Raw genomic sequence first — 24538 nt, forward strand, 5'->3', positions numbered from 1 at the left:
CAAGGAGGGAGCAGGGTGCCCTCTGCCCCCTCACAGAGCATTGGCCAGGAGCCCCCCAAGAAGCACCCACTTCTTGGTGGACTGGGGGGCTGGCAGCGGAAGGGGGAAGGCCCCAGAGTGGAAAGAGTCAAAATGGATAGAGGGCCTCCGCCGACACCCCCAGCAGCAGGCCTGGGTGCTGTGCCCCGTGTGGCTGGGGCCCAAGGTCCCAGCACGGCTCCCTCCAGGACGCAGCACCCAGGCTGTGCCCCCGGCCCCGGGCGAGCTCCCCTGAGGCCTGCTGAGCAGGGCCCTGTCACGGCCTGAGCTCTGGAGCCACCTCACAGAGCCAGGGACCGACTCCCGAGCTCGATAAGGAAGGGGGGTGCCCAGGGACAGGGGAAAGGGCCACTGGTCACCCTGGGGTTCAGCTAGGGGCCCGGCCAGACGCTGAGCTGAGCAGAGAGGTGCGTTGCCGGGTCAGGCTTCCCGGTGGCCTCCCAGAAGACCGGGTGCATAGAGCTCAGGGCCCACAAGCCGTCGCTGGTGTGTCTGGGGGGACTTCCTGCTGGGTCACCTTCAGACCCCGACCGGGGCCCACGCTCTGTCCTGGGACGTCGGTGACCCCTGGGGACCGTCGCGTGCTGGAGTAAGGCCAGGCCGCACCGAGCCAGCCTTCCGGCCAGTCCTGAAGGCACTCACCTTCGGGCTTAGTGGACACGCTCCGGACACGACCGGTCATGCTAAAAGGCCCACGTCGGGCCCGAACCTCAGCAGGCTCGGAGGGCCAGTCTCCTGGGATGAAAGTCACCCCCCGGCGAGGAAGTGGCAGCAGGCGGCCGAGCTGGGGGACACTATCTGGCGCCGAGGGGCAGCCAGGAAGCTGGAAGGAGGGGCCAGAGGAGCAGGACCTGGAAGGGGACGGCTGGGGGGAGGCGCAGGACCAGGAGAAGGAGGGCGGCTGGGGGCAGGGAAGGCTTCTCCGGAGTGGCGGCTCGAGCAGAAAGGGCAGGGGTGCCGGGCAGAGAGCGGGGGTTCCCAGGGGAGACACGGGCCCGGGAGCAGAGGGCAGAAGCCCACACTGCCTTCTCCTGGGGGCGGCGAGTCCGGACCCGGACAGCAGCAGCGAGACCGGCTCTGTGCCGCGCACCTGATCCCAGATCTCTCCTCCAGCTGAAGATGATTTTGATCAAATGCTGCGACATCTCCAACGAGGTCCGCCCGATGGAAGTCGCGGAGCCCTGGGTGGACTGCCTGTTGGAGGAGTACTTCATGCAGGTAAGAGCGACCCCCACCCTCCAGACCCCCGGCCGCTCGGCTTGGCCCTTTCCAGGCTCTGCGTTAGAAGAGCAATGGGAGGTGCCCAAGGGGACGAGTGGAGCGGGTCCCAGACGGTTCCCCAGCCTCCAGGAAGCCCTCACGGCAGGTGCACGCCCGAGAGGACCGGGTACACCCTGGCACGGGAAAGACGGGGGCAGCCAGGGAAAGCGACCACGGGAACCCGCCACCCGTGACCAGTAACTGAGCGGCTCGTGGGGCAGACAGGTCCAGCGAGTGGCCCGAAAGAGAAGCGGCAGAGGCAGGAGGGGGCCCCGGGGGTGGGTGACACCAAGCAGGTCGGCGGTCACTGCCAGCCCTGGGGAGGCCCTCAGAGAACCCAGCCAGCACACATGGGCCGTGCCAGCCGGCCAGCGAGGCGGACCCCAGAAGGAGGTCGGGGGCCTGCAGGCCGCCTCTGCCATGCAGCAGCCGGGTGTCACCCTGCACGGGCCTGTCCCCGTGCCCCGTCCCCACAGCTGCCCCACACGCCCTCTGAACGGTCCAGTGGCCCCAACAGATCCCACCTCCCTCCCTGTTGCTAGTTTGGCCCCTCAGCAGAGCAGTCCGGTTGGGTGAGGCCCGGGAACGCGCCCCGAGCCCTGAGTCCCCAGAGTCCACGGTGTTTCTCTCTAACGCTGCGGCCGGCCCCCTGCACCCCCGCAGAGCGACCGCGAGAAGTCCGAGGGCCTTCCCGTGGCCCCGTTCATGGACCGGGACAAAGTGACCAAAGCCACGGCCCAAATTGGGTTCATCAAGTTTGTCCTGATCCCGATGTTCGAAATGGTGACCAAGGTGAGTGACTGTCACCGCGTGCTGAGGACGCCATGCTGAGAGATACACGCGTGTGCGCACATGTTCCCACGCACGCCCGTGGGCGATCTAAGGTGGGACCCCAGGCCCCTCCACCAGCATCCCCGGAGCCCGCACCCTCTGGCCTCCCCAGCTCGCGCCCCCCAGCCTTCCGATCTCCGTGTCCCCTGGAGCCATGGCCGGGCCCTCCACTCCCAGGGCCCCTTTGCCTTCAGAAGACCCTCCTATCTGGCCCCACTCCGCCCGGCACACGTCCGTCCCCAGGCGGATTTCGGCAAGGAGACCGTCTCTGCCCCCCCTGAACGTTCCATGGCTCCCTATGCCCCCGACACGGGGAGAGCTTCCCCCTCATCGCACACAGTCCCCGCCGCCAACCGCACGCCTCTTGCAGGACGGTCCTCGCCTTTCTTCACACCTCCGCCCCGGAAAGCGCCCATTTGGTGGCCTCGGCCCCACAACCCCGCAGCCTTGCCGAACCACCTCAGTACGGCCTCCTGTAAACCCCAATCTCTGGGGACCTGCCTCCCCATAAGTTCCTTCCCTGGACTTCCGGGCCTTTATCACGGCCAGCGGGTGCAGGGGCGCAGGACTGCCACATGGGCACGGCCCTCCCTGCTGCAGCAGGACCAGGGTGTGACCAGGGACACAGGGAAGCCATTCCGGGGCTGAGAGCTGCGTCCACAGGCTTCCACGGGGCAGGGATGGCAGGGCGGTCGAGGCCACGCCACGGGAAGGGTCTGGTTCCTCCAGCCACGGGCTGTCAGGAGACTAGCGGCAAGACTGGCATCTGGACAGCGTCGGGGACAGGCAGGCCGTGGGCAGGTCCGTGGAAGTGAGAGGACAGAAAGAGAGCGGGACCCGGAGGCGGGCGGGCAAGGGGCAGGCCTGCGGGTCTCCAGGAGCCACGGACCGGACAGACTCAGAACCGCAGCCACCGGGGACCCCGCAGCAGGTGGCGGCCGCTGTGTGGTCCCGACCCCCGGTGTCCTAGAGGCTTTCTGCCGCCCTGAGAGCGACGGACCGTGACCCCGTGTGTGTCTCCCAGCTCTTCCCTGTGGTGGAGGAACTCATGCTCCAGCCCCTGTGGGAATCCAGAGATCGCTACGAGGAGCTGAAGCAGCTGGACGACGCGGCCAAGGAGGTGACACGGGCCGCGTGGGAAGGGTGGCGTTCCTCGTGGCGGGAGGAGAGAACCACTCCACGCCCCGGGCGCCGCGGTGGGGGCGCCCCCGGACCGGAGCTCATTTCCATTCCCCCAAAACCCGGACCCCAGAAAACCAGGAAATTTGTACCGTCCCTGAGACCAAACTCCCCTGACACCCCGCGGCCCTTGGAGGGGTCACGCCGCCCCAGTCATCATGCTGTAACCAGAGGGGCCGGGATCTCTCCGCGTCTCAGGCCCCCTCAGAGCAGCAGCCCGGCCCCGTATGTGTCCCTGTCCTCCCTCTGCCCCAGGCTGACCCTGCTCAGGGACAGGACAGCGGGGCAAGGTGCTCCCCGCAGGACAGAAGCCACCATCCGCACCCTGGAGCTCACACGCGGCGGCTCGGCCGCTCAGGGTCAGGGTGCCGTGAGGTCCGGGGCTGTGTCCGGGAAGGTCAGCTTACATGCTCAGAGCCGGTGCAGAGGCGGCTGCAATCCCGGGCCTCGGTGTGTGCCCGTCTCTCCTCGGGGACCCCTGCTTCCTGAGGCCCGTGGGGACACCCCCCACCGGATGTCCAGCCACCTGCGGTGTGCCTGCGTTGGTCCGCCGCTGCCCCTCTCCCCCGGGGCCTGATGCAGCCCGAGCACTGTCCCCACTGCCCCACACTTGTCCTGGTCCGGCCTCGGCCGCGCCGCACACCCCACCACATACGGTCTCTGCCACTCCCTTCCGTCAGGGCTCCCGGTTATGGGGCCCCCGGCCTTGCTGCTGGGAGCCCCCGTGCCCCGCTGAGCACCGGGGGGTCTCCCAAGCACCCTGTGTCGCTCTCGTCCCCCAAACTGCTGTGTGTACAACGCGTCATCAGGAACCACCTGCTGGTCGATGGGCAATCCAGACCCGCAGCCGGTTTCTCGAGTCAGGTCCCTCCACCAGAAGGTCGCAGAGAGGTCCTGAGACTCCAAAGCAAACGGTACAGACAGCGACGTCTGAGCAGGTGTTCCTGGCAAGGCCCCCGGCAGGATTGCTAAAGCACCTTGGCGTTCCTCTCCCCGCCCGAGAGCCCTCACTATAAAGGTCCCTCGGACCCCAGGATGCTTTCCGAGCCCCAGAAAGGACAGACCCACAAAGGAGAAAGGGTTGTGGCCTCCGTGCTCACCCCTGCCTGCCAGTCCACGGGGCTCTGCAGCCGGGCGACCTAGCAGTCCACGCTCCGGACCGTGGCCGAGTCGGCGAGGCCTCCCGCGGCAGGGGCGGTGGGCGCGCAGATGGCTGCCGACATCCATCTCGGTGACACTATCAGCATTTCAGTCAGCGGGAAACTCTTCAGCAGATAAGGGGGCACTCGCGGGCTCCCGGAACCTGATCGCCCCCTGCTCTGTCCTGCTTCCAGAAGACGGAGGGCCTGACGTCGTCCGGGGACAGCGACGCGCCCAGGGAGGGAAGCCGAGACGGGAGGGAAAGCGCAGAGAGGGCCATCCTCAACTGATATCTTGGTGCTTCCGGTAACTCGGCGGGACACGGGCGGCAGGGACGGTCTGTGGGGCGGTGGGGAGGACAGAGGAGGGAGGGCAGAAAACGCGAGGGGCTGGTGGCATTGAAATAAGCGAGACTTTCACTCCTTGCCTGTAGCTCACAGACCCCGGCTCTGAAGGAAGGGACACGCTTTGGCTCACAGCACAGGATCGGTCAGAATATTCGGGCCACGTTCAAGGAAAAGCACGTGAAAGCTTCCCAGAAACGCCGTGTCACTTACACGGCTGTGAGCGTACGCCATGCCCCTGACGTTGGCCGCTCACTTGGCCCATGTCAGAGCAAACCAGTCCCTCCGGTCTGACGGGTCACTGGAGAGAGTCTCGTGCCAGGCACAGGGCATGGGACTCGGGGTCCGACTTTGTATGGAGGGGCAGGGACAGGCACGGGCCCCCGACAGGCCCTGCTGAGCTTAGGACAAGCAGAGTGACCTGCACAACTCTCTCCACCTGTCTGAGCCCTAGAGCCGGACTCTCTCCTCCAGCGGGAATAATCTCGTTACTATGGTTTTGTCCACTGAACGAGCAGAACGCGGGGACATCTCCCGTGCTTGTAAACACTGGTGTTTCGTCTCCCGGGCACATCGTACTTTCCAGGGGTTCAGAAGAGAGATCAAAATTGTTTTATTTGGCCTAAATGTGCTCGACGGCGTGTGCGGTGTGTACGCACTGTCTGCAGTGCCTGTGACGTCTGAGAGCGCCTGCCCGTTTTCAGTCCCAACCGAAGCTTCTCCCTCTTCCTTTTCCAAGCAGGCGGAGCCTGAAGAAGGCATTTCGGTCCCGGGTGGCGGTTCCGGACCAGGCCGGCTGAGCCTCGTGGGAGCCAACAGAGCAGGGGGAGCGAACTCTGAGGGCCTGACCCCACAAGACCGTGTTTTCTAAGAACTGTTTTGTTCACTGATACAAAAAAAAAGGAAATTCATGATGCTGTACAGAATTTTTATTTTTAAACTGTCTTTTAAATAATATATTCTTATATGGAAATGGGTATTGTACTTTTTCTTTGGTAGCGCTCTGCATCCCGGGGCTGCTTCCAGCAGTCCCCGGAGCCCCCCGAGCCCCCAGCCCCCGCGGAGACGAGGAACTGTGCCCCCCCACACGTGTATCCCAGACCGGCGGTCCCGCGTCGCGTGGTGCCCCGTCCCATGTAAATTCACGATTAAACCTCAGGCGGTGCCCAGAGCGTGTCCTGTTTGTGAGCAGCGAGGGGTGCCGGCGGCCAAGTGCGGGGAGGCGTGGGGCTGAGGCGGCTGTGGGACACGGGTGTGAACCCACCACCAGGCTGACGCCCGCGTACGGGGAGGTGGGCACTGACCACGTCCAACCGCAGATTGTGCTCAGCCCGTTTCAGGGTCTCAGGGGAGGAGAGCCGTCCCTCTTCCTGCCTTTGTTTTGGGGACAAGCACTGGGGACAGTCAGGGTGACCTTGTGATCATAAAGGGAGACTCGACCCCCGCTGAATGGCAGTCAGGCTCTGAGTGGCCATGTGCCCCCGAGCCCTCCCGGTGCCCCGCGTGCACTCAGCCTTGGTGCGTCCCGGGCCCCGCACGCCCCCCTGCCCCCTCCCCGGACGGAGGAGGCTCCGCGCGGAGAAGTCTGGAAAGGCCGGCATGTTCTGAGCTCTGTGGGCACCGGCGTAACTAGTGTCCTCCACACGTTCACTCCCTCTCAGCAAACTCCGCACCCGGCTCCCTTCCCCGGGTTTCATTTCTGCTGTGACATTTTGTGACATTTTGCGTCACTTCTTGAATCCAGGATGGTACGAGCGGGGCCTTGGGCTCTCTCTCCTCACGGTCTTGCGTCTCATTTCCATCCGGCTAAAGCCAGTGCGGGGGCAGCTCCGGCGACGGTACGCGACCCCAGCAGGCGGCCCGCCGCACGCCGCTCCCCCAGCGAAAGCCTCTCCGACCAGTGCCCCCCACCTGCTGGGTGGTGCCCAGGGCCCACCTCGCCACACTCCGCCCCTCGTGGAACGTCACCCAGTGATGGCTGGAGTCCCTACTCTGCCTGCACACGGTCACACATGCACAACCATGTGCACACGCGTGTGTACACACGCACACACGTCCGTGCACCTACACACAGTCACACACACTCTCCAACGCACTTTGTCTGCATGACGGGGCTGAGGTTCTACAAGTCCTGGAACGGGGAGCTGGGCGTCTCGGAGGCGTGGGTAAGGACAGCACCTCTGTGACAGTCCCCACCCCCGCTGGCGGCCGGTTTCCATCCCAGAGGCCTCACATCAGCTCCCTGCAAAGTGCTTCCTCCAACCCTCCTGCCTCCAGAAAGTCTCTGTACTGGGGTCATGTGCACCCAGTTAGCTGAGCCCGTGGGGACGCCGCCCCAGCCTGAGTCACTGGCCGTATGGGCACGGCCCCTCTCTACACCACCGGCCAGCCTCTGTCACACGGGCCAGCCCCGGAGGGACGGGGCCACCCGGCTCAGCCTGCTCACCCAGAGCCCGGGACAGCCCTGCCCCAGGAGACCCCACACACGGTGGCCAAGTCAGGGACGGCTTCGGTATTGGAGGCTGGGGGTCAGATGCGGCCAAACGTCAAGTTGGCTTGAAGGACAAAAGGTCCAGAGCTGCGCTGCCCATCAAGAGAGACACACGATGCCCTGAGCTTTCCAGAACCTGACAGAGCCGCCTGCTGCCACGGTCCAGGACCACGTCTCAGGGAGACACCCGCACCTTCCTGCAAACCGGCCACGCCTCCGTCCCCGTGTTCACCCAAGGGGACAAGAACAGGCTGTTCTCCGTTGCTTCTCTCCCCCCAGATTTCTAGCAATTGAAGGAGGGATGCGCGTGTCCAGAACGGAACAGGACAGAGCGCACATGTCGCGCACGTGCCGGCTGGGCACTGGACAGGGGCCGCCTTGGGAATGCAGCTCCCAGTGCCCCACGCAGCTCCCAGTGCCCCACGCCCCGTGTCTCCGCCAAGCAGAGGCCAGCACGCCCTCCGCGGCTCCAGCACTGACCTCGAGGGTAAGGAGCGACGGAAGGAGAAACCTCTGTCACTCCCACCTGGGATGGGGACCCCCAAGCCCGATGTCCCCACGACACCCACCCCACACGGCCTGTCCTGTGTCCGACCACTGGCACCTTCTGCAGCTTCCCCCCCCGCCCATACTATCCAAAGCCGACGTCACTGTCTCCGCTTCTGGCATCTTTAACCAGGTCATGTCGGAAAACCAGTGCCTGAATGAGCACTAAACACAGAAAACACTTAATCTCCGGCGAACAGCCATTGGCTCGCGGCTGCTGCACGCTGCCAAGGGCCACGGAGTGGCCCAGCTGGTCCCCCCGCAGGAGTGGCCCGACTCCGTCCTGGCTCCAGGCGCCACCGTGGCCCCCAGCCTGGGAAGGGCTGACAAGGGACAGCGCGCCGGGCAGACACGCTGGACAAGAGGCTTCACTCCGGGTTGGGCTTTTCCAGTATCCACTGCCTGGGAGAGTTTTAAAGCTAAAATCACAAGAATTTACTGTGGTCTAGGGGACAGATAAAACCGTCGCTCTGGATTTTGGGTGCTGTTCGCAATCAGCAGCCGACAGGAGCCAGGTGAGGATGTCAGGGACTCACCCAGCGTCCCCTGTGTCCTCAGCCTCACCACCGGCCCTGTGTCCTGTCGGGTGGGGAACGCCAGGCGCCTGGTGAAGATCCGGCGGGCCGGCATCCACACCGGGGCCTCGGTGGGACAGGGGCCCCGCAGCCGGGACAAGCAGCGGGCTTGTGAAGCTGGGGTGCGCGGGGAGGGCTGCCAGAGAGAGCGGCAAGACGGGGGGTGGGGCCTGGGCTGCCAGCCTTCTGGAACTTGTCTGCGCAAAGCGGTTACACAGAGATGCCAAAGGCCAGAGAAGGAGACTCCCCGTGTCATCAGGGAAAGAGGGAGACGGGCTTCAAGGGGTCACTGAGGCGGTCACTTATGAGAACAAGGAAGGGCGCCCACCTGCAGTCACCACCGAGTGGGCTTGACCAGGGGTGACTGGGCCCTGCTGTGCACTGGCCTTCCCTGGCCCAGACGCACGGGAGGAGCCTGGCTCCCGGTGACGTCCCAAAGGCCCAGAAGCTGGGTCGGGGTGACTCAAGCTGTTGATAAAGACAGACATCCTATGCGAATGATCTCCAGGACCCCATGCACCGTAGGGACAGCGCTGGTGACGTACGTTCCAGGAACTCGGGCAGCAACCAGCTGAGTGAGTGGGTCTGAGTGTGTGGTCGCTAACCTGAAGAATCACCCTGCAAAGTGCGTGTGTCTGTGTGTGTGTGCGTGTGCGCACTCACGGGGGGCATTTTTGCAGGGGTGTGTAGTTGTGCGAGGGTGTGCGTGTGCACGTTTGTGAGCATACGAGCGCCTCTCGCGCACCTGGCGCTGCTGCCAGCGGAGAGAGGATGTTGAAACGATGGTGAGCTGCGAGTTTTTGTGCCTGGCTCTGTTTGCAGACCCGGTGCTCAAGGAACACTTGGGCTACGTCCCGGGACAAGGGACAGGTGTGGAGGAGAGGGACGCTCGGAAGGACCCTGGGGCATCCAGCGATTAGTCCTGCCGGTGAGAACTCCGGACTGATCGCAGCTGTTCTCCTTAAAAGTTGTTTTATAGAGGGGCGCTGGGTGGCTCAGTGGGTTAAGTCTCTGCCTTCGGCTCAGGTCATGATCTCAGGGTCCTGGGATCGAGCCCCACATCGGGCTCTCTGCTCAGCGGAGAGCCTGTTTCCACCCCCCTCTCTGCGCCTCTCTGCCTACTTGTGATCTCTTTCTCTCTGTCAAATTAAAAAAAAAAAAAAGGTTGTTTTATAGAAAACTCAAAACGCATGGGGCGTGCTGACTGGACCATCACAGAAGGACGTGCCAACCTCCCGGGCCGGCTGCCCGGCGTGCGTGTTCTCGGTGCTGCCGGTGGAGGCCCGGAGACGCCGGCTGAATGACCAATGCATGCCCGCTTGCCGCCGGCGGGATGTGTGCCGTGCACCGGCCACGGGCTCCCCGTGTGGAAGGAACCACACGCAACTGTTCTGTGTCTATCCCGGCCGCCCCCTCGGACAGGCCCGTCCACCCTGAGTGGAAATCCGAGAGGCCACGCCTTCCCTCCTGTGCTACCATCCAGGGGCCGCCTGTTCCGCGAAGAATCTGGCAAGCCTGGTCTCCGACGCTTCTGGGTTTCGCTAGCGGCCACCTGCGAGCACGCCCCACCTTCTGCATGAGTGTCCCTCGGCGGCCACCAGCATAAGCAGTGGGCATTCCTTCACAGCTCAGGAGGGGAAGGCCCCAAACTGCGGTATGGGCTGGGCTGCGCTCTGGGTCCTCCCAACCCCCTTCCTGACTCTGGAGGCCACCAGCAGCCCTTGGCCGTCCTGGGCGTGTGGCCACATTGCCCCCATCTCCGCCTCTGTGGTCACGTGGTCTCCCCCGCAGGTCTCTGTGCCCAAACGTCCTCCTTCTGTGGGGACCCCAGTCCCTGGGTCCTGGCCCAGCCCAGCTCCGGGCGACCTCATCCTCGTGTTATTAAACCTGCAATGACCCTATTTCCAAACAAGTTCACATTCGCAGGTGTAAGTGGTCATGATCCCTGTGGTGGGACACAGTTCAGCCCCCCCGACACTGTCCCAGTCAGCCTTCCCGTCTCTCTCTGCCTCTCCCGTCGTTCAGTTCCCGCACCCGCCAGGAGCCTGCCTCTCCCCCCACGGCCACTGCTGTCGCATGCCCCCACCCCCCGCCCCATCCAGGGCAGGGTCGAGGCTCAGCTCTCTGGGGAGGTTCTCTCTCATCGGTCTTCCTCAAACAAGCCAGGATCCGAGGGAGGCACGGGGCAGATGCCGCGAGGTGGGAGGGCGGCCGACTTGGGCCGGCAGGGTCTCTCTGGGAGGGCCGGAGGGACTCCCGGGGACAGCCGGCAGAAAGGGAAGGCTGGCAGGAAGGCACAGTCCAGGAAGACACAGCGTGGCAGCTGCTCTTGCAAACGCCGACCTGCAGTGTTGGCTGCCTTCCAGCACCTGGCCGGGAACGGGGAGCGTCTCAGCTCCTGCCGCGTAACGAAACCCCCCGAAGCTTAGCGACCTGAAATGTCACGTTACTTCTCATGCGTTTGCAGGCGGACTGGGCAGGACTCTTGGTCTGGCCTGCTCGGCTGGAGCTGGTTGGTCTACACGGCGTTGGCCACGTGTCTGGAGTAGCTTGATGTCCACCGGGTGCATATCTGTCACCGTGGCAGCTAATGTGGTTCCTGCTCGTGGTGGCGACGTGGCCCCAGAGGCACGAGAGCGTGGGCCCCAATGCTCGGACACTTGTCACGCCTCAGCATCCACACAGCTACCACACTACGTGCCACGGGCCACAGCGAATCACTCGGTCAAGCCCAGGTCCAAGGAGGGGCAGGGACGGACCCCACCTCACAACAGAGGGATGCGCGCGTGGCCATCTATTGGAGTGAGGAGGCCCACGGTCTAAACACACCACGGGCAGCCTTTCCCAGGGTCCTCTGGCTGCCTGTTTTAACCCCTCCTCCTCTCCCGCACGAACTCAGGACTAAAGGCACGTGCAACCCCCATGGGCAGCAGCCGAACCGCTTCTCCGACATTCCGTTGCTGGGATCCCCCCACTCCCACGGAAGGGGCTCAGCTCTGACGCTCTCGAAAGCTTCCGTGTGGCCCTCGAGGGCTGCCAGACGTGCCTCGTGGGCTGTCACCAGCTTTCCCGCCGGCTCTGGGCGACATCTGTCCCACCACGAGAGGTCGGGGACAGCATCCTGCAGAGCCACGCCGAGCAGGCAGAAGGCACCTTCCTCTCCTCCGGCGCTGTCGCCGAGTCTACGCACGGTGACACACAGTACCGAGCTCGCAGAGGTACCTCACGAGGCCTAATCTTGAGCCACTGCCCCTGCAGCGACCGCGTACAACCACGGGATTCTCCACGCCGGGCCACGGCTGCATTCTGAGCCTCGGAGAGCTCACGGAAAGTGGCGTGTCTTTCCAGCAGGGGACAGCGGGGCCCCTCTGCCTTCTGAGACGTTCAGGGGAGGTCGGAGTTTTCGGGCAGCTCGGAGGAAGGTGGGGACCACCACGGCCGAAGCAGTCGATGTGTGTTTCAAGGGTATTTCATGTCACTGAAAAGTGTTCGTTACGTGACGCCGGATGGGGCGCCTGGGTGGCACCGTCACTTAACTGTCCAACCTTGGTTTCGGCTTAGGTCACGGTCTCGAGGTCGGGCTCCATGCTCAGCAGGGAGCCTGCTTCTCCCTCTCCCTCTGTCCCTCCCACACGGGCTCGCTCGCTCTCTCTCTCTCTCTCATAAATCGATCTTAAAAACAAAGAGAAAAAAGGTAATGCTACATTGGATGAAGTGGATGCAGAACGGCTTGTAGAGTCTGTGTAAGCAGAAGGTGTAACCGAGAGCAATATTCTGTTTTCCCGGGGAGCCTCACCAAAGGCCCGAGGGTCAGAGGTCGGACCAGGTCCCAGACGAGAGGTTGCAAATCCCACACTCAGCTCCTGTGCACGGCGCCGGCGCCGGGCAAGGACAATGAGACTCCACACCTCCGGTGGGGCGGTAAAGAGATTTTTCTTTACACTTACTGTCCGAGAGACCCCCGCCCGCCCCCAGAAAGGTAAGGGCAGCCCCACTCTGAGGCTGCTCGCAGCCCAGCTGGGCCCTGGGCCCTCTGAAATCCTGATGTTTCTCTCTGCACCGGAGACGCCTACAAATCAGAAGTGAGCGCAGGCGGCGGCTCCCGCACATTAGACCAGCCGGCTCTGCGAGAAGTCCACAAAGTCCCTTGTGGAAAAGCGTCCGTATTACCGTTTTTAAGATATTCATTTATGTAAGAGAAAGAGAGAGAGTGCACAAGCCGGGGCAGGGCAGAGAGCGAGGGAGAAGCGGATCCCCGCTCAGCAGGGACCCCCCCCCCGCCCCGCGACAATCATGACCTGAGCCAAAAGCAGACGCTTAGGCCACTGAGCCACCCACGTGCCCCCTCTGCCGTATTATCTTGATTCGCTGTGACGGGCCACCGTCTGCCATTTCCGCTAAGTAGATGCTCAACTTGTCCTCGGAAAAAGCATCGGCTCTCGTCGGGAAATGAAAGCACGTAGAGGAGGACGTGAGGGGAGAATGCCAGCGCTACTCCGGGGGGGGGGGGGTCTTTTCTCCTGGTCATAACGGGTCACCTGCAGGGCAAAAGGAGGCAAAAGTACCGTCAGCAGTGGAGAAGCCACGGTGGGGACAAGGGAACAGGACAGAGACTCGCAGCCACAAAGCTGGTTTGGCTGGGTCCACGCCACGTGGGGCCTCCTGCCTCCCCCCACAACAGCCTGACGCGCCAGGGGCTGGTGGGGTCGCACAGCCCCTTGGGGGAGATGAGCAGTGAAGCCAACCCGTGAGGTCTCCGCACCGTCGCGGAGCAGCGGTGTCATCCTCGACGACCGAAGCCCGCTCAGTGAGTCACCATCACCACCGGCTGTGTCCGCAAGGTGCAACTCACCACTTCTAACCGGCACTGCGTCCTGGGGAGCCAGAGCCCCCCACTCCGGGTGACACGCCGGGTCTGTCCTCCCTGGGTTGTTTCTTGCTGTGACTCTGGGCACGAGCCTGGATCCCCTTGGAGCATCCGTGGCGGCGGCCAAGCCCCCACCATGCCCTCCAGCGGGATCCTCTGTGGTTCTCGTAAATTCCCCAAAGGACAGTCCATGCTGACTTGGGCACAAGAGACCCTCCTCAGCAAGGCTGGGGGCTCAGGGACCAACACGTCCACAGACTGAGTCCCACAGACTCCCTCCCAGCTCACAGGCTGTCCCCACCGTCCCCAAATCTTGGGAAACACATGGAAGCCAAGTGAACTATATTCTCTGCAGTGTCCCCGCTGCACTCCGGTTCCCAGGGTCCAGCCCGACTCCTGCTTGAACCGCTGAGGGCAGGACCGGATCAGCAGGTGCCTGGCGCGGGAGAGGGATTCAGCGGTGGTTTCAGCATCCGCACGGCACCGGGATGCTTGGGAAACATGCAGAAGTCTAATGCGTTAACTTCTCTTCGACATGTCTCATTAGAGCCGAGAAAATGATCTCTTTTACTTTAAACTTTCCATTTTGAGATGACTGTAGGTCCCCATGCAGCCGGAAGAAAGACGGCAGAGCGATCCCACGTGCCCTCTGCCCAGACCCCCAGCGGCGACACCTTGCAGAGCTCTAGCGTGGGGTCACGTCCAGGATGGTGCTGCTGACACCGTGCAGGTACAGAGCACCCCACTCCCACGGGGTCCCTCCCGCCGCCCGCCTCCTTAAGGCCTCACCCCTGTCTTTCCACCAATGCCAGCAATCACTAATCTCTTCTCCATCTCTGTAGTTTTGTGACTTCCCGAATGTTATATAAATGGGGTCACGGAGTGTGTGACCTTTGGGGGTGGCTCTTCCCATGGAGCCGTTGTCTGGACATTCATCCGGGCTGCTGCGTGTCTCAGGAACATGTTCCCTTTTGTCACTGAGGTCGTGGTGTGTTTAACCTTCACTGGCTGAAGGACACAGGGGCTGCCTCCAGCTTGGTTCTACGATGAGCAGAGCTGCTGTGCACACCCGTCAACAGCTTGCGTGTGCACGGGACTTCCCGTCTCTCTGGGATGGACGCCGGGAGGCGATCACTAGTCACGGGGCAACTGCATGTTTACTCTTTCAAGACACTGTCAAATCTGGGGGCCCTGGGGGGCTCGGTAGGTTGAGCGTCTGCCTTCGGCTCGGGTCGTGATCCTGGGGTCCTGGGATCGAGCCCCGCATCGGGTTCCGGGCTCAGTGGAGAGCCTGCTTCTCCCTCTCCCTCTGCTGCTCCCTGCTGCTTGTGCTCTCTCCCTCTCTCTGATAAATAAAGTCTTTTAAAAAAGAAACTGTCAAATCACTTTCCAGAATGGCCCACTTTCCTGTCCCCAAAGCGATGCCGTTTCTCCGTGTGTCTGTTAGTTCCTGGGGCTGTCACTTCGATTTTAGCCGTTCCGACAGGCGTGAAACACAAGCCCAGGAGAGCTTTGATCTGCGTCTCCGTGAGAGCTGAGATGTTGAACCTGCAGAGAAGTAAATCCTCGTGGGGGAAACGTGTCTTCTCTTTCGCCCACTCTCAAATCTGGGGGCTGCTGGGAGGGTTTTCTCACAGTTTTCACTGTCGACTTTTGAGAGAGCTTTGTGTATCCTGAATACAACTCTCTGTCCCTCCCATGTGTGGTCTGCAAAGGTTTCCCCCAGTCTCTAACCTATTCTTTTAGCCTCCGCCCAGCATTTTCCAAAGAGCAGATATTTCTTTCGTTCAGTTGATCTTTCGGTGTTCCCTCTTGCCAACCTGCTTTGGCGTCAGGCCCAAGAACTGTGTGCCTGACTCTGGGTCCCGCAGCTCTTCTGTGGGATTCTTCTAGAAGTCTTACAGTTTTGCTTTTGAAGCCACAATCCAACTTCTGTGTAAGTGTGAGGCTGCGGTTGAGGTTGGTGTCTTTGTCTCTGGATGCCCCAGCCTCTAGTGCTCCTTGGGGACAAGTCTGTCCCCTCCTCCTGGGAACTGGTTCTGCACCATTCCTGACGGTCGGCTGGCCACCCTTGTGTGGGCCTCCGTCTGGGTCTTCTGGGGTCCCACTGGCCTCTGTCTGTTCCTCTGGCAATGTCACACAGACTTCACTGCAGTCACTGTAACAATGACTCTTAAAACCAGACAGGCTGAATCTTCTCCTGTTGTCTGCATTTTCTAAAGTGTTTAGCTCTTCCAGTTTCTTTCATTGCCATACAAATGCAACAGTACTCTTGTCGGGACCCAGGACATCTTGCTGGGTCTCTGACAGGGGCGGCATTAAATGTGTATTTCGAGGAAGTTGGGGGAAATTGGAAGGGGAGGTGAACCATGAGAGACTACAGACTCTGAGAAACAATCTGAGGGTTTTGGAGGGGAGGGGGTGGGAGTTTGGGTGAGCCTGGTGATGGGTATTGTGGAGGGCATGTATTGCATGGAGCACTGGGTGTGGTGCATAAACAATGAATTCTGGGACACTGAAAAGAAATTAAAAAAAAATTTTTTTTAAATATGTATTTCGATTTGGGAAGAACTAGCGGCACCTTCCCATCCATGAACATGGTACATCCCTCCCTTAGGTCTCCGAATGTCCTCCAGCCGTGCTTCATCCTTCTGAGGACATAAGTTCTGTTTGGTGAGATGGCACCAAAGTACTTCTTTTTGGTTTTTGCGTGATTGTCAATGGTACTGCATTTTTAATTCCAGCGTTCATGTGTTGCTGTTAGTCTACAAAAATACAATCGTTTTTTATGTATTAATCTTGTACCCTATGACCTTGACTAATTCCCATACTAGTTCTAGGCCATTTTTATCGATTTCTTAGGATTTTCCCTATAGACAACCAAGTCATCAGCAAACAGAGGCAGATTAATTTTTTTCTTCCTTTCTGAACTGTATGCCTTTTGTTTGTTTTGGGGGGCGTTGAAGATTTTTATTTATTTATAAAAGAAAGAGAGTATGACTGAGAGACAGCATGAGAAGGGGGAGGGTGAGACGGAGAAGCAGGCTCCCCACTGATCAGAGAGCCCGATGTGGAACTTGATCCCAGGACCCCTGGATCATGACCTGAGCCGAAGGCAGATGCTTAGCCCACTGAACCACCCAGATGCCCTGTTTTTTTTGTGTTTAAAAACAACCTTTATTGAACATGGCGCTGGGTCTTTTTTTGTAGAAAAAGGTATTAAATGCACATAAGCATCTACGAAGTAAAGCAACTCCTGTTTTCTTGGATCGGTAAAATCGCACAGTGCCTCCAAGTTAGGATTTTGATCTTTGTCAAAACCGGCAAGTTCAGTAGGAGGCTGAGTGGGAGGGGAGCCTGCCGAGTTTTATGCTTCTGTCTCAAGGACAAGTGTGCAGACACAGCTCCTCAAGGTGCCCCTGCCTCTCCACACGTCGCTCCAGACATACCCCGCGGGCCGGGGTTCAAGTTGTACTGTCAAGTTCTTTGTGTCCCAGCTTCACGGAGAAGAAAATAGCTTCATTTGCACAAAGGAGTTCTGTGTGCACGTATTTGTGATTTGAGGGCTTTTCTTTTCATTGTTAGTTGGCTTTTGTCTGTCAGTTTTATATCAATAATTCAGGCAAACAGCCACGTTGGGAGGGAGTGCATTTTGGAGGCTCAGGGCTAGGGGCAGGAGGGGCAGCGCTAGGGGCGGCACGGAGCTCATCAGGGGTGAGGCAGGGACTGGGGGGTTGGCGTGGCCAGAGCCCTCTGAGGTAAGGTGTCAGTGGCGGTGACAGCAGGGCCCCTGGGTGTAGGAGGCCCAAGGGCTTGCTGGCAGGGCCCAGGGTCAGGCTCTGGATGGAGGCCCCTCAGGGTGAGATCACGGGACAGAGCTCACGCTCACCTGCCTTGGCCTGCTGGGGCTTGGGTGGGAGGCAGCAAGGTGGCAGGTGCTGGGCTCTGCAGGTGTGCTCATGGGTGTCAAGCTCGAGCACTCTCGTAGGTGCCCATGGTCATCGGGTCAGAGTTGAACACTCAGTGATCTTAGACTTGGTACGCTGCACCTTGGCTCACTCCCAGGCCGGGTCAGCTCTGCAGAAGGAGCCCTGCTGTCTGTCCTTTGTTGTGTCCCAGGAGACGCCAGCACAGTAGCTGCCACTGGGTCCACGGTACGCCGCTCGGAAGTGAGGGTCCCTCTTTCGTGTTCTTGCCTTATTGCACTACCGCGAATGTCCAAACCTACGTTGAGTAACAGTGGTGAGAAAAGACATCCTTGCCTTTTTTCAGATCTTAGGGAAAAGCAGTCTTCCGGCATTAAGGGTAATTTCTGCAGATATTCTTAATTAGCTTGAGAAAGTTCCTCTCTATTCCTCTTCCTCGGAGAGCTGTGATCAAGAATGGCTGTTAGAGTTTGTCAAATACTTCTGCCACATCCGTTGATACGATCACGATTCTTTTCTTCTGTAGTCTGTTAAAGTGGTGGATTATATTGATTAGTTTTGGAATACTAAACCAGCCTTGCATCCCTGGAATAAAATCCACTTGGTTGTGGTGATTAATGCTTTTTATATATTGCTGGATTATATTTGCTAATGGTTTGTTAGGAACTTTTGCATCTGAATTTTTTTTTTTTTTTTTTTTAGATTTTATTTATTTATTTGACAGAGAGAGATCACAAGTAGGCAGAGAGGCAGGCAGAGAGCGTGAGAGGGAAGCAGGCTCCCTGCCAAGCAGAGAGCCCGATGCGGGACTCGATCCCAGGACCCTGAGATCATGACCTGAGCCGAAGGCAGCGGCTTAAACCACTGAGCCACCCAGGCGCCCCTGCATCTGAATTTTTAAGGGATGTTGGTCTGTCGTTTTCCTGTTTTGTGCTGTCTGTCTGGTTTTTGTTGTCAGGGTGACACTAACTTCATAAAATGAACTGGGAAGAGCTTCCTTCTTGTCTATTTTCTGCTGGGGAGCATGTAGAACTGGTGTTCACCCTTCTTTAAAAGCCTGGAAGAATTCTTCAATGAAAACATCTGGGTCTGGGAATTTGGGTGGGGAAGATACTTTAATACTGATTCAATTTCCTTAATAGTTACAGAGCTATTCAAAGTATATATTTCATAATGGAGGAGTTTGCTAGTTTGTGTTTTTCAGAGAAGTGGTCCATTTCATACAAGTTGTGAAACTGCGTGGAATGGTTTGAAGTGTTGCCTTATTATCCTTCTCATGTCCACGGGGTCTGTAGTGATGTCACCACTTCTGTCCCGGACTCTGCTGTGTCTTCTCTCCTTGTGTCATTGTCAGTCTCGCTAGAGGTTTTGTGATCTCTTTTAAAGGACCGGCTTTGTTCTGTTGACCTTCTCTATTGTTTGATTTCAGTTTCACTGATTTCTTCTCTTTATTGTCTCCTTCCTTCTGCTTGTTTCGGGTTTATTTTGCTCTTCTCTCTGTTGAGGGTGGAGTCCAGACTACTGGGATTTTCCCTCTCTTCTAATGTAAGGATTTAGTGCCGTAAATTTCCCTTCCTGACCCTGCTTTGATGTGTTGTATTTTCACTTTCATTCAGTCCAATGTCTCTCTTATTTCCCTTGAGACTTCTGTGACCCACGTGTTCTTCGGCGGTGCACTGGTTCATTCCAATTGTCTGGAGATTCTCCCATTGGCTTTCTGTCGCTGATGCCGCATTTGATTGTGCCGTGGCTCAAGAACACACTCTGTTCTAATTTTAGCTCTTATTTGTTCTAATTTGTTGAGTTGTGTTTAATGGCTCATGATGTCATCTACCTTGGGGAATGTCCCATGAATATTTGAGAAGCGTGTGTTCTGTGCTGTTGGTTGGGGGAAGCGGTCTGTGAATGCTGACTGGGTCGTCTTGGTTGGTAGTAGAGTTGAGTTCTATATCCTCCCTTGTTTAATGTCTAGCCTCCAACTGGCGGAGATCTTTCATGGAGGACCACAGCTGCTGCCAGTCCTCTCCATGTGGCTACACCCTGGAGCCCAGAAAGTTCCCTCCCTCATCCTGGCAGACCTTACCCTTCCAGATGCCACAGCATCTTCTTGTGAGCCCTAGGATACCGGGTTCTCTAATCCTGCCCCCCGCATTGTCACTTTCCTCCGTGACCCAGTTTTCCATGCCATCTGTTCCCTGCTGTGGCCTTGTGATAGGATCCATATCTCAGAGGGATACTGCAATTACCCTGGATTCCTACAGCGGAAATTCCCACCAAAAATGAACTCAGAGAGTGAAATAGTTAGCTTTGGGCTCCAATAAAGCACATAAGAGACTTACATTTCCACTCAGAATGCCAAAGCTGCACAGAACACTCCTCCCACGCTGGCAACGGTCAAAGTCAGATGATGAGTCACAAAGGAACAAAGTAAACTGAATTCCGAAAAGGAACGAGGGCCTTCAAGGAGAGAGAGAGAAAGGGCAGGAACCATTTCATCTTTGATGGGACACAGAAGAAAGATGTGACCAGCCCACAGATGGACAAGAAAGATTCAGGTAAATTTTGAGGCATCCTAACGAGCGGATCCGTATGACCGTTGGCAAGAGATGGGAGTCCCATACAGAGAGACCCCTGGGTGACACAGGCGCGCATGGAGTGACCAGTCGCTCCTCAGGCCCCACGGGCTTCCCAGACTCTGACAGGCAAAAGCCTTTAGCAGAGGGAAAGGCATCAAACAGTCACACCCCCGGGGCATAGGCAGACCGCCGGGGGTCTCAGGAGACGTGAGAGCCTCAAGAGGGACCTCCCCTCCATGGGTCCATCCTATAGGGACGGCTAAAAGCTGAGGGGTCCACGAGCCCTGAGAAAGACTGTCCCCTCCAGCACCACACCCCAGTATAACTGGGAGGCCCCTGCCGCCGGGAGATGTGACCTCTTTACGGAGAACAGTGATGCCCTCCACCAAAGAGGGGGCTTCTGTTCAAGGTGAAAAGGAGTATGGACACTGGCCAGGCGGTCAGCAACCTCTTTCTCGGATGGAAAGATTCTTCAGATGGAAAAGGGGGAGGGATAGATTTCTAAGAATATATTCTTCAGTAAGAAAGTTTTTATGACTACTCTTCCAATAAAGAACCGGCTGATGAGAACTCTTTATACCCAACATTATATGCAGAAAACGTGCTTCCCGGCACCTTCCCAACCCCGACCCCGACCCCCGGCCCTGTCCCTCCATCTCCAGCGCACCGAGGCAGAGGCCAAAGGGAGCAGTCTGAAGATGGGGTATGAGCGTGCACTGAAACCTGCTCGGCCAAGGCGAGTCATTTCCAGTTGACAGTAAAGCAGGGAGTCGGTCGCCTGGCCAACGGGCTTCTCAGAGAGTTGGCGTTTAGTGGCCGCCCAAGTGCAAAGCCGTTCCAGCAGAAGCACACCTGGACGGGGTGGGCGTGTCCATGAAGACCCTGGGGGCTTCCGAGCGGGGATGGTGGCTTCTCCACCAGACTCAGGCCGGTCCCGGGAATACTCGTGCCCGGAAAGTGCGGAGTTACATCCCCCGGAAAGGAGGAAATGAAAGCCACGCGGGAAGATCACGGAGATCGGGAGAGAGGGTGTTCTCCGTTCTCCGGAAATGCACGGACGCAGGAGACCAGAAGTGCTGTCGGGACAGGGCCCCTCAGCAGCCAGGGCAGAGCAGGAGTCTTGCTGGGGAGACACTCGTGTGGCAGGAAGGAGCAAACACGGGGGCTTCAAAGGCCCCCCGGAGCTCTGAGGCCCTTCCCCAATGCATCCGAGTTCTCAGGAACTGAGAAGGCTGCCGTGTGCGTTTCCTCCCAGAACGGGTCCAGACATTGCAAACAGGCACGCAGGTGTGCATATGTGCATGCCTACACACACGCAGGTGCACACACGTGTGCACACCCATGCAGGCACACGACCGTGCGGGTGCACGCCCAGGCACACGTGTGCGCACGCACATCGGCACACGCGCTTGCACGAGCACACGCTCACCCCGCTTGCCCTTCCTTGCCGGGGCTCTAGGTTTTCTCCGCGGCCGGCCGGGTGAGAAGGCGCCTCCCACCCCAGCTCTGGAGGGCCGGCTCCGCACGGCCTGCAGCCGGCCCCCCACAAATGAAGGGCCACCCCCACCCGACCCGGGGTTCTCCCAGCCAGGGGTGCCTCCCAATGCACACGGGAAAAACTGAAAGCTTCTCTAATCCCTTCCAGGAGAGAGCAAGTGAAAAGCCCGGGGCGTGGTCGGGGGGGCAGGGCAAGGGCATCGCGGATCCTGCTTTCACTGCACAGTCAGAAGCAAGAACACGTGGAAGGAAGAACAGGAAATCATCAGACTGGAAACTTTCTCGCGGCTAAGAAGAAATGGAAGTTGGCGCATCGTTGACACATCAATGGGGTCCTCTGATGGCGGCTGCGGCTGGAAAGGGCTTCTCAGGAGACAGATCCCGTCATCCCGCCGCCTCGGGAAGGGCCTGGAAATGGGCTTCTTCACATGCCCTTGAAATGACCTCCTTGGGACACTGCTGGCTCCCAGTGGGAAGGGGTCTGGGGAGAGGGGATGAGGGGGAAGGGCTCCCTGGTGCAGCCACAGGACAAATTCAGGGCCATCCTTTGCTGGCTGACCTCCTGGGCTTCAGCTGTAGGGCTTGAAAGAGGAGTAAGAATCGCAAGCGGCCGTCCTTGAGGGGTGGGGGTGAATCACCGATGGCCCATGATTTAATCAACAGGGCCTTAGCACTGACGCCTCCGTAAAAACCCTAGCTGAAGTTCAGAGACCTTCCAGGTTGCTGACTGCAGGCCCCCCGCCAGGCGGCCGGCGCACCCCGACACCGGGGACGCCCTGCTGGAGGGCAGTCCCGTGGGGCCAAGCCCGGGCCAGTGCCGGCCTTGAACTCAACTGTGGGACGTGCCCCGGCATCAAGCCTAGAGAGTGGTTTGCTGTGGCCTCAGAAGCGAGGATGAGTGAGTCCAGCAGAAGCTGACTTCCACGCAGAGACAGAAAGCAGACCGGCGGGGGCCAGGGCGCGGGGAGGGGACCAGAGCGACTGCTGAGCGGGTGCGGGTTTCCTTTCGGGGCGATGGAAACATTCTGGAGTTAGTAGGGAGGGACGTACAACAAGATGAACACACTAAAAATGACTGAACGTACACACGTTACCACGGTGAATTTTATGTAAGTTTTATCTCATGAGGAAACATGACAGCAATATAGAAATTATTAATGATATTTTACATTCTTTTCTCCACACTGAGTTTTCAAAACCCAGTGTGTACCTGATGTTTCCCACACACTCACGCACCAGCCCGATGCTGTATGTTCGAACGCCGCTCCGGGCAGTCTTTGTGGGATGATTTATATAAATACACTTTTTAAATATGTCTCTGCTTTCAAGACTCAGTCTCGTTGAGAAGAAAACACAGAGACTCATGACACAGCTTTTGTCATTGCAGGAGGCAGAGGGGATCAATGCCACGTCCACCCCGTCTCCAGCTGTGGCCTCAGTGCCCGCCGCCTTGCCTAACACCAGCAGAGAACAGAGCATCCGCTTGTCCCGGAGACCACAGACCCCCATCATGTCTAGTCCCAAAACAGGAGAACAGAGCATCCGCTAGGCCCGGAGACCACAGACCCCCATTATGTCTAGTCCCAAAACAGGAGGAGAACAGAGCATCCATTTTGCTCGGAGACCGCAGACCCCCATCATGTCTAGTCCCAAAACAGGAGGAGAACAGAGCATCCTCTGGGCCCAGGGGAAATGGACACCCATCACCAGTCCTAAGTCCGCAGGAGAACAGAACATGCTCTGAGCCCAGTACAAACGAACCCCCGTCACCAGTCCTAAGTCTGCAGGAGAACAGAGCATCCTGTGAGCCCGGGACAAACGGACTCCCGTCACTGGTCCTAAGTCTGCAGGAGAACAGAGCAGCCTGTGAGCCCGGGACAAACGGACTCCCATCACTGGTTCTAAGTCTGCAGAACAGAGCAGCAGCCTGTGAGCCCGGGACAAACGGACTCCCGTCACTGGTTCTAAGTCTGCAGGAGAACAGAGCATCCTGTGAGCCTGGGACAAACGGACTCCCGTCACTGGTTCTAAGTCTGCAGGAGAACAGAGCATCCTGTGAGCCCGGGACAAACGGACTCCCATCACTGGTCCTAAGTCTGCAGGAGAACAGAGCATCCTGTGAGCCCGGGACAAACGGACCCCCGTCACTGGTCCTAAGTCTGCAGAACAGAGCATCCTGTGAGCCCGGGACAAACGGACTCCCGTCACTGGTTCTAAGTCTGCAGGAGAACAGAGCAGCCTGTGAGCCCGGGACAAACGGACCCCCGTCACTGGTCCTAAGTCTGCAGAACAGAGCATCCTGTGAGCCCGGGACAAACGGACTCCCGTCACTGGTCCTAAGTCTGCAGAACAGAGCATCCTGTGAGCCCGGGACAAACGGACTCCCGTCACTGGTCCTAAGTCTGCAGAACAGAGCATCCTGTGAGCCCGGGACAAACGGACTCCCGTCACTGGTTCTAAGTCTGCAGGAGAACAGAGCAGCCTGTGAGCCCGGGACAAACGGACTCCCGTCACTGGTCCTAAGTCTGCAGAACAGAGCATCCTGTGAGCCCGGGACAAACGGACTCCCGTCACTGGTCCTAAGTCTGCAGGAGAACAGAGCATCCTGTGAGCCCGGGACAAACGGACCCCCGTCACTGGTCCTAAGTCTGCAGGAGAACAGAGCAGCCTGTGAGCCCGGGACAAACGGACCCCCGTCACTGGTCCTAAGTCTATAAGAAGACAGAGCATTTGCCGGTCCAACACCCACAGACCCTCAAAGCTCTTCCCACCACCACCTCACGGGGGGCTTTCTCTACGTGTCCTTCTCTCATTTTCTGAATTAAAAGTTTTTTCTCTTCCATCTGTCTACTCTTTGAGAGTCATACCCTTGTCCTCTCCCTAGTTTCCCATGGGACCACGAACATTTTCAACTGTCTGCTTAGATTCTGCACGTGCGACGTCACGAGCTCGCCGTCCTGCAGCCCACGAACAGCTCGGGGCCTTTGCCCTGGTCCTACAGTCCACACGTTCCTACACACCCACTCCCCTTTGCACCGCAGCTCGCTCGCTCCGGCTTCACCGCTCCTGTCTTGCCGAGCCCCCTCCGCTTTTGCTTCTTCGAAAACGTCTGTATTTCACTCACAATCACTGAGCCACGTCGATGAACCCTCGGTTCTCACCTCGATCACTGCACCACATCCCCACCGTCCTCACGGCCCCCGAGACGCCAGCTGCCAGTCCACAGCTGAGACGACATTCAGCTTTGCTCTCTGTGTGCTTTTAGGA

General features: G+C 58.9%; 1 protein-coding gene across 6 annotated transcripts in view; it reads left to right on the top strand.

The window, feature by feature from the left end:
- PDE9A (phosphodiesterase 9A) overlaps positions 1-5766 on the top strand; it is an 80854-nt gene extending 75088 nt beyond the window's left edge. For 2 of the 6 annotated variants that reach the window (XM_046003187.1, XM_046003191.1), the window contains exons 12-14: positions 1153-1257; positions 1963-2091; positions 3155-4630. In XM_046003187.1, coding sequence (XP_045859143.1) covers positions 1153-1257; positions 1963-2091; positions 3155-3886 — 966 coding nt within the window. In that variant the 3' untranslated portion in view covers positions 3887-4630. The other 4 variants (XM_046003190.1, XM_046003188.1, XM_046003189.1 and 1 more) reach the window with 4 other exon arrangements.
- The last annotated feature ends 18772 nt before the right edge of the window (positions 5767-24538 follow it).

The sequence above is a fragment of the Meles meles genome, chromosome 4 (genome assembly GCF_922984935.1).
Source record: "Meles meles chromosome 4, mMelMel3.1 paternal haplotype, whole genome shotgun sequence".
Classification (NCBI taxonomy): Eukaryota; Metazoa; Chordata; class Mammalia; order Carnivora; family Mustelidae; genus Meles; species Meles meles.